Source organism: Streptopelia decaocto (assembly GCF_964273445.1).
Source record: "Streptopelia decaocto genome assembly, chromosome: Z".
NCBI classification, from domain to species: Eukaryota; Metazoa; Chordata; class Aves; order Columbiformes; family Columbidae; genus Streptopelia; species Streptopelia decaocto.
Genome location: NC_138657.1, coordinates 15,955,729 through 15,968,863, shown reverse-complemented (window position 1 = coordinate 15,968,863; position 13,135 = coordinate 15,955,729). Strand labels below are relative to the sequence as shown.

The window sequence follows — 13,135 nt, the reverse complement described above, 5'->3', positions numbered from 1 at the left end:
AAATTTCTCTAAAGCATCAGTTCTCAAATTTGGGGTCATGGTTCTTGAACAAAATTAAAGTTTCTGAATTTGTCATCTCTGTGTAGGTACATGGTGGCAATTAGTGGTTTCTTGACCCTAGATACAGAAATGACTGCTTAGTGTTATCTATGTGTTTCATGGGCAAGGTCATTTATCTTCAAGAAACGTTTCTGTAGATACATAGGAAAGAAACCATGCATGGACTCGCCTTTCCCATTCATGTACTAGCGGTTACTTTCTCCCAGTCTACAGAAGAACTTTGTAGTGCCTATTGGTCGATGTTGATTTTTGCAGGATCAATAAAATCAAGATTCTTCTTTCTGTCTTGAGGATAGGGCAATGTATCTTTACTTTCTTGGTATGTGGCTTGGTGCTCTTTGGCTAAAACCTTTCATCTCCTGTAGTAATTAAGACAGAACTGTAAGGTGTGGTGCTATTTCAATTTTGGCACATGATACAGTTCTGTAAGGATTCTGATGTAGCCAGAATGAAAGTGAGGTGATAGAAACTCTCCTAGATATTCACTATACAACAGTGTGACTGAAGGCAGAGATGATGCACTAGGAGCTAGGTTTGAATTCTCACAAGAAAGAATTAACTGTCACCATTTATTCTCAACTACCTTGAGTTTCTGTGCTACAGCTTGGAAACTTTTTTTCCCCTTACTTTATATTTTTGAACAGACAAGATTTTATAGTTTGCTTCACTGTGGAAGCCTCCATTCTTTTCCCAATGAAGCAGCAAGCTTTACTTGACATGTGAATTGGTTCCAGTTGAGACTAAGAATGGTGCTGAATGCACATGTGCAGTTTCTGGCCACCTGCACATAATTAGTCTCTAACAGTTTTCTGAGGCTGCTTTTCATTTTTTTTCTTCTGAAGAGTATGAAAAATGCTTTTTCAATTGGCTTTGAGCAGCCAAAAACTTCTTCAGTATGATGGTTGGCTATCACCAGAAAAGAGCGAGGCAGGAAATTCTGAAAGATTCACCTACCGTCTGTTAAGATACTCCTACTGTCTGTTAAGTATCTTTATGACACAAATGTTAAGAAAGAAACTGGAAGTAGTGCATACTTATTGTCACCCCACTCAGTGTCCATTATGAAGTATTAATAGATGAGTGCCTACATAGGAACAAAAGTGCTCTCATTCTGAAAAACAATATTGTAATTGGACAGTGAGGTAGCAGGCTCTCTTTAGGAAAATAAGGGTTCCCTGGAATGTGATCAGATTTAACTTAATCTTTATAACAAAGTTAGCATAGTATGTCATTGTACAGTGTCTGCACTAATCCCAGGGATATAGCAGACCTTCAGAATAACCCTAGATTTTTATAGGATGATAATCTAAGCTGTATGGTAGAAATGAGCAGTATTAATCACTCTATGAAGAAGTTAAAGCAGTAGCTACTAGTACAAATTTGGGAATAAGTTTTCCTTTTGTCTGCTCTAATCTGACTTGTTTCTGAAGCATTCAGAACTTCCCATTTGGACTTTTCAGTAAGCTTATGTACCTTATTAAAGATGATCTATCTGTGCAACACAGACTGCTTCAGTATGAACCATTAGGTCAGCAGCCTAATACAGGATTGTTCTGAAGGCTGACAGCTTGATAGCTTGTTTGTAAAGTTATTTTAGATGACTTGTTTTTGATCCGTCTTAGTGAAAATGTGTTTAAGCTGGTGTCTGTTAATGGCAAACTAACTTCAGAGGTGATTATTTGTTCTCTTTTATACTTGGTCCCACATACTTTTCTGCTCTTGTGGTCAAGTTGTTCTACATGATTGTAACAGTCAAGTAAGAGTTCTTACTTAAAAAATTAGTTCAGCATGTTAGAATATACACTGCTGGAATACATTTAGCTGTCAAGAAACGTGCTGAATTTTATGTCAGTTATTTTTCTGTAGCCCTGTCAACAGGAAAGAGTTTGGATACTGCTGTGCTGAGAAGAAGTATACATCCCTAAGTTACTTATATTCATATATGAGTATAGATGTTCTTAGGTTTTTATTCAGCTTTTTGAAGTTGCATTGTAACCATTGTGTTATGGTTTGTTTTTTTGTTTTTGTAAAATACTGTAGGTATGTCGGCAAAGATTATTCTTCTGCCCAGGAACAAATGGAAGATGACATGAAAGCATATTATAGTCAGAATAGCACAGTATCACTAGCTCAGTCTCCAAGTGTTGGGCAACTTGTTGCGGTACATGCTGAAGAAGATGCCTGGTTGCGTGCTCGGATAATTTCTCTAGAAGACAACAAGATAAAGGCAAGTAATTACCTCTCTTAGCACTTGGAGAAAGACTTTGAAACAATCTTGGGTTTTAGATTCATGATCAATTCCTAGATTTGCCACACTAGCATTCTCTCCTTTCTTGCCCTGAAGTAGTTACATTTTCAGTTACATGAGAAATTAAGACTTTTCTGAAGTAATGCAATTGCCAAAATTAAATGATCTTTCAGATTTTTTTTTTCATAAGTCGTTTGAGTTTTGGGGGAATATTTGGGGTTTTATATGGTGCTGAGCCCCATGGCATTTTTGTACCGAAGACGTACCTTTGATAGGAGGAATGAGTGTAGTAGCACTATTTGGAGTGGGGAAGAACAAAATTCACTTGCTGATAGACTTTGTTTTAAGTTTACTGAAATATCTATTACATGCACTGAATAGCAAGACAATGAGAAGGATATATTTGTGTTCCCTTTCAGGCAGATCTGGTATTCTGGGAGTTATGTGTAGTCTACATTTTAGCCAAACCCCTTTGAGATTCTATAACTCCTCTGTTAAAGTTTTCCTGGGCCAAGCAGACTGTTCTGGCCATCTGCAATGAAACTAGAACATAAGATAGAACTGTAAAAAAGTTTGAAACTTCTCAATTATTTCTTGCCTAGTCAAACATAAATAATACCTTTTTTTTTTTCCCAGTTAGATGACATTTTACACAGATCTGCTTAACATACTTCTAAAGTTGATCCATTTAATAAATATTTAAATTGCACAAATGTTAGATTTGAGGTTTTTCTGAAAATTAGTGTGATAACCTTCAGTTGGAACTTGGAGAGGGATGTCAGAACTCAGTTTTGTGAAAGACTGTTGGGTTTAGAGAAGTGACAAGGATGTTGGTAGCAAGCTTGCTTCTAATTTCTCTCTATCTAGAGCTATCAGCCAAAAGAAGGCTACAGCTTTGTTGCACCATTTGCTGATTATCCTCAGACTCCCTTTTCATTGTTTGGTATGCAGACATTTTGCAGGATAGGGTTTAGAAAACAGTTGTAAAAACCCCTGTCAAAAATGCCTTTCTTTCCTTTCAGCTGTTAGTTATTCGCTGCCAATCAGCAGTTTCCCCACTGGTTTCCTGCATTGCCTGAGGTCTTTGTGTCAAAGTTACTATAAGCATAAATCAAAATTATTCTCTTAATATTGTAAAAACAAAAAGCAAAACATAGAAGGGCCCTTAAGTGGTATTTGACTTTTCAACACTTTCAAAACTTTACAAATAAAAATTGCCAGATTATTACCTTTCTTCATGTGGTTTGAGGTAATACGTGCTCAGTCCTTCCAGCACTGTTCCTATTAAGAGTTGAGATTCTGTGGAATGGTTGGAGAGGATGGTTTTGCAGAGATCTTGAGAAGAAAGCTTTCCCTGAAAACTCTGAACATTGAAGCAGTTAAATAAATAGGAGATTAATGGCATTATATAGTGCTAATGTAGTGAAAAGTTATTTGTCTGTGGCTGCATAGAGAATGTGATAAGTGGATACATTTTCTCTAGACTCAAGAAAATGTATTTACAATTATATTAATGATCTTACACTTTTATTCCTTTTTCCATTATCAGGTATGCTATGTTGATCATGGCTTCAGTGAGTTTGTTGAAAGCAACAGTGTATACAAACTACAGAAACGGTTCACTTTGCTTCCATTTCAAGCAGCAAAATGTAAACTGGCAGGTAAGAGAAAGCCAGTGTTTACTATACAGGTTGCTGTTGTGTGATTTATGGATTGAAGCATCTCAGTCTGGGAGTTTCAATCCTGTTTGTAATAACTCTGTATGTATTAGATTTTGTCTAAGCAGACACAAGTAGGCATGGAAACAAGGAAAAGGAAGGAAGGATGTGAAGGAGAGTTTTATTAAAAAACCCTTGATATCAGAAGATACTGATATCCAGCATCTCTGAAATGGAACGTAGTTGTTTTCTGTACTTAGCTTGGATGTCTTTGTCCCTTTAATGTATGCGAGCCTAAAGAAAGATAAGGAAACAGTTGCTGTTATGTAAAGCAATGTACTATCACAACTCCTTTTTCCGTACATAAGACATATCTGTTGTGGCTAACTTGGACAATATTCCTAAATATTATTCTATTTAGTTCTTTTAAAGATCTTCCCCTTTCAGTATTTGAATAGTTGCATACTTCCTAGACTCTGCTGGAAATTATTCACCTTCCTAAAACTGATAGGCATTTCAAACTTTAAAAAATATGGTATTTAAAATCTATGAAATTTCTACAAATGAGCTTATGTTTGTTTATCCTTTTTTTAAAAATTCTTGGATGCATTTTTAATTCTTGGATGCATTTTTAAACTCTTTGATGCATCCTTTTTTTGCTTTGACTCTTTCTGAAGAGGATCTTCTTTTCCCCTTTCCCTGTTAAAAAAGTGGAAATTTAGCAGAATGCAAGTAAGGGTGCAGTACAATTTTCTTGCTACATCCTGATCCTTGAAGGATTCCTGTTGCAAACGCAGCCCTGGTGTTTATTTTTCCTTTCAAATACAGCAATACATAAAAGTATGGTGTGTTTTACAGGACTGGAGTTCTTCTGTGATGATCCTGTCCTGGTAAAGACTGTGGAATCACAGACATGCTCCAAGATATTTGCTGTGGAAATACTGGAGAAGAGTGATATTCCTCTTCTTGTTCTCTATGATACTTCCGGCGAAGACGATATCAACATCAATGCTACTTGTCTGAAGGCATTGTATGACAAGTCCCTTGAACTGCATCTAAAGGTACCATCTTCCTGCTTCCTTCTTAATTCATTAAAAAATCATTGACTGCTAAGGTCTTGGGTGGACAAAAAACAGTACTCAGAAAATTTGCTAAGTTTTTGTGTGTGTTTTTTTCTCCCTTTCTTGTCCAAATCTCACTGTTGCAGGTAGATGCACTATATACAAATGTCAGAGTAACCACTGTTTTCTCTGATGGAAGCCTGTGTTGCCAGGTGCCATCCAAAGGCTTGTCCAAACTTTCTGAAATCTTGCAAAAACTAGAAGACTACTTCCATTACAAGGTAGGTTCTATGATGAGAGAAGTGGTGAAGTCATGTAGTCTTTCTTCAGAGTGTACCATCATTTTCCTTGCACATAAGTTCAAGTTTCTGAGGTAGCTGTAGAGTATTCAAAAAGGGTATAAATTATCATACTAGTTTTTTGGGGATGCATCTGTCAGCATGAAAAGTGTCTTCTGAGGCTTTCTTGTTCACAAGGTGTCTCTAAAGCTTCAGTAACTACTTACAACTTTCCTTGAATAGTTAGAACAGCAACAATATGGCTCATAAAGGGAAGCTGCATCAGATGGGTATAAAGTCTGTGGAGATACTGCCATATTTTTTTTCTGGAAGTTTTACCTACATGATGGAGTTGAGGTGTGTAAACAGCCTGGCCCACAGCACACTCTACACAGTGACAATAAAAGCAGTGTAATTAAGGTCTGTTCTTTTTAGCCTAGCTTCCTTGGAGATTTAATGGCTTTGATCTGATCTGCTGCATATCTTGTCCTTGTACCCTTGGTTTTTGAATGTTGTGGCCAGTTTCACCTAGAACTGATGTATAGGAGGTCAAAAAAGTCTTTCAAAAGTCTTAAGTTGCTTTAAAATTGGTATGTGGCAGAGAAGTCTGAAATTCCACCAGTCATTTGCAGACACATGCAACAGCCATTACTTAGACTTAATAGAATTTATACAAAAGATCAGAAATCTTAAGATAATCTGGTTGGTTCAACATTCAGCGGAACCACGGAGAATCAAACCATGAAATGCAAAACCTTGAAGGTTGTGGTAGAAGTGCTGCTTAAGCAACTACTCTGTCATAGTGGGTTTAGGTGTAGAAGTTGAGCTTTAGACCTGTTGTGGAACACACACCATCTGAAAATACTTTATACTGAACATGTCTCAGTTATCAAGACTGGTTTCAAGCAAGCTAAACACTGAAGGAATGAATGCATATATGACCCTGAAAGGTTTACCAGCACAAAGGCAGGCAGACAGGTTATTTTGAAGGTTCAGATTTTCCGGACAGAATGTATGTTAGGTTCTTGTTGCTATTGAAGAGAGACTCTGACATTCAGAATCTGTATACAGGGGTAAAAGAAGCAGTTTTGACTTTGCAGCTTATCTTGAGCTTGCCTGAGAATTTAAACAAAGGAGGGTGTTGATGTGTCTTCAAATGGAGTTTCTTTATGTTTTTTATAGTGTAGCTGTTGTTTTGGTATGCTATTTAGGATTATCATGGTAAATGTCACCCCCATGAGACTTTCATTTGAGTCAGGAGTAAATTTGGTTTGATAAATATCTCAGCAAATGATGTATTCTAGAATAGAAGGTAGGAGATTCTTCAGTTATCTGTCACAGCTCTAAACTGCTCTTGCTTTTCAGAACATTAAAGTAATGGTTGGTGATTTCATATTCTGTGTTTCTAGGTGTGACTTTTTTTCCCCTGGCACTTTATGTTTTTTCAGTTGCCCTGTAAGATTAACAGCTTGGAATTAAAACTTCATCAATTGGAGAAGCTTAAAAAAACAAGATAAGAAATACTTCTGAGGCTGGAAAAATATTTTATATTTGAAACAGAGTTTCTGCTTCTTAGAACTGTTAATTCCATGTACAGATTTTGAAATGGTTAGTTGAATGCCAGATAGTAATAGCTCCATGCATTTTAACTTCTGGTTTTATATTTGCAGCAGACATCTGAGTTTAATGTATCATTACCTTTCTGTGGCAAAATCTGCTTGTTTCTTTCCAAAGGAAAATGGACACGTGTAGAGGTAAGAAGTATTCAAAGAACAGCTACAGTTTTCCTAAGTAGAAATGGCTCTTCTTTTTGTTTAGCTGAATTGGAATCCTTAGTTGCCATGAAGCTTTTCATAGTGTATGCGTCACTGTTGTATTTTTAACCTCAAAATGATACGCTTGCTTTCTTCTTTCAGATAAAGATTATTCACACTAGACGGGCACTTGATGTGCAGTTCTTGGATACTGGAATAGTTGCAACTGTAAAAGTATCAGAGCTTAGAGAAATCCCACCACAATTCCTGAGAGAAGTAATTGCAATACCTCCTCAGGTATGAAGGCGTGTTAAAGCTAACCTGTGCTTGATCTCTGGGCAGTTTTTGTAGTGCTGCTACTTCAAGGTTTATGTAATGAAATCTTGTTTTGTGTAATAACATTCAACACTGGAGCATATTTCATTGTCCATTTTTGCCTGACGTAGGTCATAATGTAGTCCTATGTATTGACAAAATGTGTATGTGTAAAGGTACAGGTTTTGCATGTTCCTCTCCTTCTGTTTGTCATACATTATTTAATCTCTCAGTATTAATGAAGTTTCTGTGAATAGGAACTTTTGGAATAGTTTCCGTATTATTAAATAATGTTTGATTCTGTTCTTAGGCTATAAAATGCTGCCTAGCAGATCTGCCTCCTAACACCGGCATGTGGACTCCAGATGCTGTACTGTGGCTGAGAGACACTGTAATGAATTGTCCTGAATTTAGCATGAAGGTAAGTAGTCAAAATGCCTATGTGACTTGAAATCCATAAGCATGTGGAAAGACCATTGAAAGAACAACTCTAGAAGCTTACTCATAACATTTATTTTTGTTATAGAAGTTTAGAAGTTTGTAGCCAGCCCTTGGACATGAATTATATACAGAGTCCTTTTCCCAGGACATTTGGCATAATACTTACTTGCTTAAGCCTGTTAGAAGTTTCTTGTTTCCCCTCAAGAATTTAGCAGCTCCTCATTAGTCTTTCAGATTTTGCTGTCCCAGTTCAGATATGCAGATAGTTATTTGACTAGCTGATATGAAACACAGTTGTTAATGTTTCACCACATAAAAAGATAAAACTGTTGAGTTAAATTATTTTTATGTCTCTTGTAAGCATTGTTTTTTTCTCCTTCTTGTCTTCAAATGCAGCTTTACTTTTGATTGCTTTTGCTAATCCAGTGTGACCTAGTGCATGCTGTTACATACTTAGAATTTATGTTATCTTTGAGATAAAATTATTTCCACTTGCAAGGTATCCTATCTAGTTTAATTAACTGAAAACACTCTTCTAAAGGAAATCTATTATTAGATACAGACTAAACAAAGGTAATTTCCTCTTAAAAATCTGATTCCAGATACTGTCACAGCACTTTTAAAAAGTGTTTTGTAGCTTTTGTTTACCTTTTTGCTTGGTTTTACATTGGAGACCATATAGTTAAAACATAGTTCCTGTAGTCTGGGACTTGACTGTTGCATCTGGCGCTTTTCTAAACATCCTCTTCCTAGATGCTTTGAGCTTGTTACTAATTTTTGCTTGACTAAATAACAGATGACAGATGTATGCTTTAACTATGGAAAGTTGTTATTCCTGGCTGGGAAAATCAACAGAAGAATCTGTAAGGAAATGTTATACTTTGACAAATTAAAATTTCAATGCTTTACTATAAATAATGCTATCTTATTTGATATTAAATAGAAAATATTTTTATGTTGGTGCTTGAAAGTTATGTGTGATGCAAATCTGGAAGCTTTTTTCATTTTTTTTTTTTTTTCCCCATCCTTAATTTTTCCCGTCCTTAATCTCCCATAATGACAGACAGATAATGTTGAAGGATTATGTGTTAATATTTAATAGCATTACTTAGTTGTTTAGATCTGTATGGACACTGGCTACTGTTCTTCTGAAACAGAATTGTACACACAGTACTGGGATTGAACCTATTGGGCAGAGCAAAACTCAGTTCAAGTTTTGTATTTGCTGTACCTTAGTGCAATACCTGCAAATGCTTTCTTTAGCTGCTGTGTAAGTTGCTTACTATCTGACAACTTCACTAACGTATTTGAGAGACCCTTGAAAATACTTCTGTGCATATAGAATGCAATGAACTGTTGCCACTTTTCTGTTAAAGGTTTTAGTCTTCTGTACAAAATCAGATGTTCATTTAATAGTTATAAACTGGAAGTTAACCTATATTTTGTTTTCCAAGGTGGCAAAGCAGGACAGTTCAAAGGGAATTGTACACATTTACTTGTTTGCTCCAAAGAACTTCCCAGATATGGATCATAGCATCAATCGACAGATCAAAAATGCAGACTTGTGGAAGCACCAGAAAGATGTTTTCTTGAGTGTTACACCCAGTGGGACTGGCTCCACAAAAGTGACAAGCGATGCTCTTTCAGCTCTACGGTTAACTAGTGGAAGGCTAGAGAAAAGTTTCTCTGATCCAGGCAGAGAACCCAGCAGTGTGGTGTCTACCACTGCTATGCCTCCGCCTCTACCTTTGTTAAAGACTGGTGAGCTCATGGATGTCTATGTCCCGGTGGCCTGCCATCCAGGTCACTTTATTGTCCAGCCTTGGAAAGAGCTACATAATCTGGAGGCCCTAATGGAAGAAATGATCTTGTACTACAGCAGGGCAGAAGAGAAACCTGTGAACATAGAAAAAAACAAGCTGTATGCAGCTAAAATTGAAAATCAGTAAGTATATTCTTAAATTAAAAACAAAATCTTTGAAGTTAAGCTTAGCTCTGCTAAGCTAGGCAAGCCTAGCTCTGCTTTGTCTGCATTGTTAACAGGGTGGCAGATGTACAATGATCACTGAGAGATTAATGGAGTAAATGAGGTTACAGTCTCTTCGTGCTTCCAGATTGTAGTTGGAAGAGTTGACTTCTCTTCAGATAATACCAGATCTGGGAAGCCTGAGACATATTGGTTAAGATCTTTTGGTTGTGTATTGTTTTTCTGGTGTCTTGACAGTGTGTGGATATGAATTCAACTTGTCTGTTCCTGTTTTCCCCATTTTAGGTGGTACAGGGTCATAATAAAAGGAATTCTTAGAAATGGGTTTTTGTCAGTATATGAGCTGGACTATGGTAAACATGAGTTTGTCAGCATAGAGAACGTACAGCCACTCATGGATACGTTTAGAAAACTACCTTTCCAAGCCGTAACAGCCCAGCTTGCAGGTAGGTAGTAAGAATTTACAATTTTTTTGTGTTACAAGTCTTACATCAGTGGGGATGCCAAGTGAACAGAAATGTGAAGTGGACAAAACCACAGGTTAGTGATATAAATGTTTTTTTGCCAAAGTAAGCATGTACCTGCTTGCAAAAGCATGCTTAATGCGTGCATGCATGTTCGTCATCAACATAGCTCTGCTTTTATTCTTGACATAGGTGGTGATGGTTCTATTTTACTGTTTGTCTGTTTATTTTAAGGCAGCACTTACAGTTATCATGTATAAAACTGAAGATTGCTTCAGCTTTCCCAGCAGCTGCTTTTCATTGTCATAAATATTTATCATTTAATATCTGTGATGTCTTAATATGTAAAGGACACCAGGAAATCAAAACTAACTGTGTTTTGAATCCTTAAAAATAAACCCATTACAAAGTGTCAAAGTTATGTCAGTTGATAAGAACTTATGTTCTGTTTATCCTAATCTGCATAAAGTTAGGAACTAGATCCTGAGTTTCTGGAGAAGTATTTCTCACATATCTTGCCCTTCATGCAGTTTACTGTTTTCCAGTGCATATTTGGAATCCAAAGTTGCCTGAACACATTGGTGTTCTCAAACAGACTCCACAAGGAGGGTAGTGTCTTTCAACAGACATAAGTAAGATTAATTTCCTTGAGAACATGGGGCATAGAGAGTGTGCATACATCTGATAGAATTAAAACAATAAAACTCGATCTCTCCTTACTGTCTTTCCTTTTCCAATTTTTCCTTTCATTTCTGCGTTGCTTTCAGATATATGTTTCTCTTCTTATTCAGTTGCTGCTTTCTGCCACTGGTTTGGTCAGCACTAGTCTAGACTCCAGTTACAGAATAGTGTTGCCTGCAGTCACAGGCCACAGAGTTGGTGCTCTGATCCTCTGTTGCCTTCTGTGCATCTGCTTTCCTGCACAGCCTCAGTGTGACCTTGGGGTTGCTTTAAGCAAGTGATGATGGATATGTTACCCCCAGGCTGGCGTCTTAGGAGTGCAGTGCTGCCATGAAACTGATTTCTAGCTGAGTCTATTGGGGTAGCACCAGATCCAGCTGAGCAAGCCTGCAAGTCATCTCACTTTCCTGCTTCACAGAATCCCAGGTAGCTAGTTAAGCTGGCCTCTGAGCTGCTTCATACTGCCAAAGCAGGCCAGCTGAGCCCAGAACACTGGTAACTATTGTCTTGCTATTCTTCTACTTTTTTCTCTTTTTCATATCTGCTACCTCTCAGTCTCTGGTCCAGTTCCTGGTAAAATCCTGTTTGCTTTCCCACCTGCCTTTCCTAGCAGCAATTACCCTTTCCTAACTGTTGATGAACTGTTGAATTCTCATTCCTTCCGTAACCTGCAAGGATCTGTGTTCCACTATTAGCAACCTGCTGCTAATAGTGAAAGCACAGTGTTGTCACTTTGCTGTTTTCCTTCTTTCATCCTAAGTTGTTTTTTGGGTATTCATGCACAATATCTGAGCCCCTCGTGTCTAGATGCTGAACACCACCAGTGGTCTGGGGAGACTGAATTCTGATTCTGCAGGAGCCACTTCTTTCTTGGTGGATTACAGCCATATTCAAAAAGTTGTTTGGTTCACAGCATCGCATCCCTGAGCAGATTTGACTTTGTGGGACACAGCACTCAAAGAATAAGCAGCAGTATTGAGGCATTTAGGCTGCGTTTCTCTTCGTTTCTGCTCTTTGCAGATCTAGTTTGGAACTTGAAGGTTTGGCAGATGTTTTAGTCGCTGATGCTGCTTTGAGATGAGGAAAACTTAAATCTAAAATAAGGCAAACAGGACATACAATTTTGGCAATCTCAGGCAGAAAACAAGGAAATTGTTTTGAAAGGATCCTTAGTTTCCTTTTTGTGGTGTTTCTTAATGAGTCTTGATCATGCATGGCAGCCAATATACAGGGTGTCAGTGCATTTGCCTTTCACTTCTGCAAAACTTGTCCATATCTTTAGACTTCAAGAAAAAAATAAATGTCATAGTCTCTGTAACAAGTAAGCTTGTTTGTTTGGGAGATGAGTGAGCTTGTGTTTCCTTTCTAGAGTCAAGCTGCGTTCAGGAGCACTTGAACTTCTCTTTTGTCACGTATTTGAACTCCCGCCACTTCTTTATAAACTTAGTCATTCAGATTGGTCTAGTCTGTAAATGACCTTCTATTTTGCTTTACATTTGTCCCAGGAGTGAAAAGCCAGCAGTGGTCAGAAGAGGCATCAATAGTGTTTCGGAATCTTGTAGAGAAGAAACCCTTGGTGGCACAGATACAGGCAGTTAACGAAAGCACTAACTCTTGGGATCGAAAAATAGTGACCTTCCTCGTGGATACATCTCTTCCAGATACTGATATTTGGATTCATGATTTTGTGTCTCAAAGTCTTCTGGAATTTTCAAAGGATGATTAATTGCCACTTCTGAAATGTAGCAGCTCAGATTATTTAGCAATAATATAAGTAACAGGTTTTGAAGAGCAATTTATTTACTACATGGCCTTGGAGACATAAAGGGGATAAAATTTAAAAATCTGTATTCTGTGAAAAGGTTTTGTTTAACAAGTTTGGCTCTGTTGATTTCAGTTGACTTGCTGAAAATTTGCACTTTGTTTACCATTGTAATGCTAGAATGTTTGGGTGAAAATATTAAAAAAAGTTATTTATCGATAAAACAACTTTGACTTTTGTTCTTGTGATCTTTCCCTAGTTTTGGGGGGGCTTTTTATTGCATAGCTGTTACTCAGAGCCATTACTTGATACTCCTCCCTTTTTCTTCAACTAGCACTTTAATTACTTGAGAAACATGTAAGCAGTCCTCAATATTTCTAAATTTAGTCTCATTGACATGCATTATTGGTGAGTTTTTCCCCCTTC

General features: G+C 37.2%; 1 protein-coding gene across 11 annotated transcripts in view; it reads left to right on the top strand.

The window, feature by feature from the left end:
- The window catches only part of TDRD7 (tudor domain containing 7), a 52,274-nt gene that overhangs the window by 31,915 nt on the left and 7,224 nt on the right, over positions 1-13,135 (top strand). For 7 of the 11 annotated variants that reach the window (XR_014186157.1, XR_014186158.1, XR_014186159.1 and 4 more), the window contains exons 8-16: positions 2,101-2,287; positions 3,858-3,969; positions 4,825-5,027; positions 5,174-5,308; positions 6,976-7,059; positions 7,222-7,356; positions 7,685-7,795; positions 9,270-9,760; positions 10,287-10,342. Coding sequence is in view for 6 of the 11 variants with exons in the window: in XM_082074368.1 (XP_081930494.1) it covers positions 2,101-2,287; positions 3,858-3,969; positions 4,825-5,027; positions 5,174-5,308; positions 6,976-7,059; positions 7,222-7,356; positions 7,685-7,795; positions 9,270-9,760; positions 10,287-10,342 (1,514 nt within the window). In the remaining 5 variants the exon portion in view is untranslated. Of the gene's footprint in view, positions 1-2,100; positions 2,288-3,857; positions 3,970-4,824; positions 5,028-5,173; positions 5,309-6,975; positions 7,060-7,221; positions 7,357-7,684; positions 7,796-9,269; positions 9,761-10,087; positions 10,249-10,286; positions 10,343-12,452; positions 12,937-13,135 lie in introns of those variants that run through there. The other 4 variants (XM_082074365.1, XM_082074364.1, XM_082074367.1 and 1 more) reach the window with 3 other exon arrangements.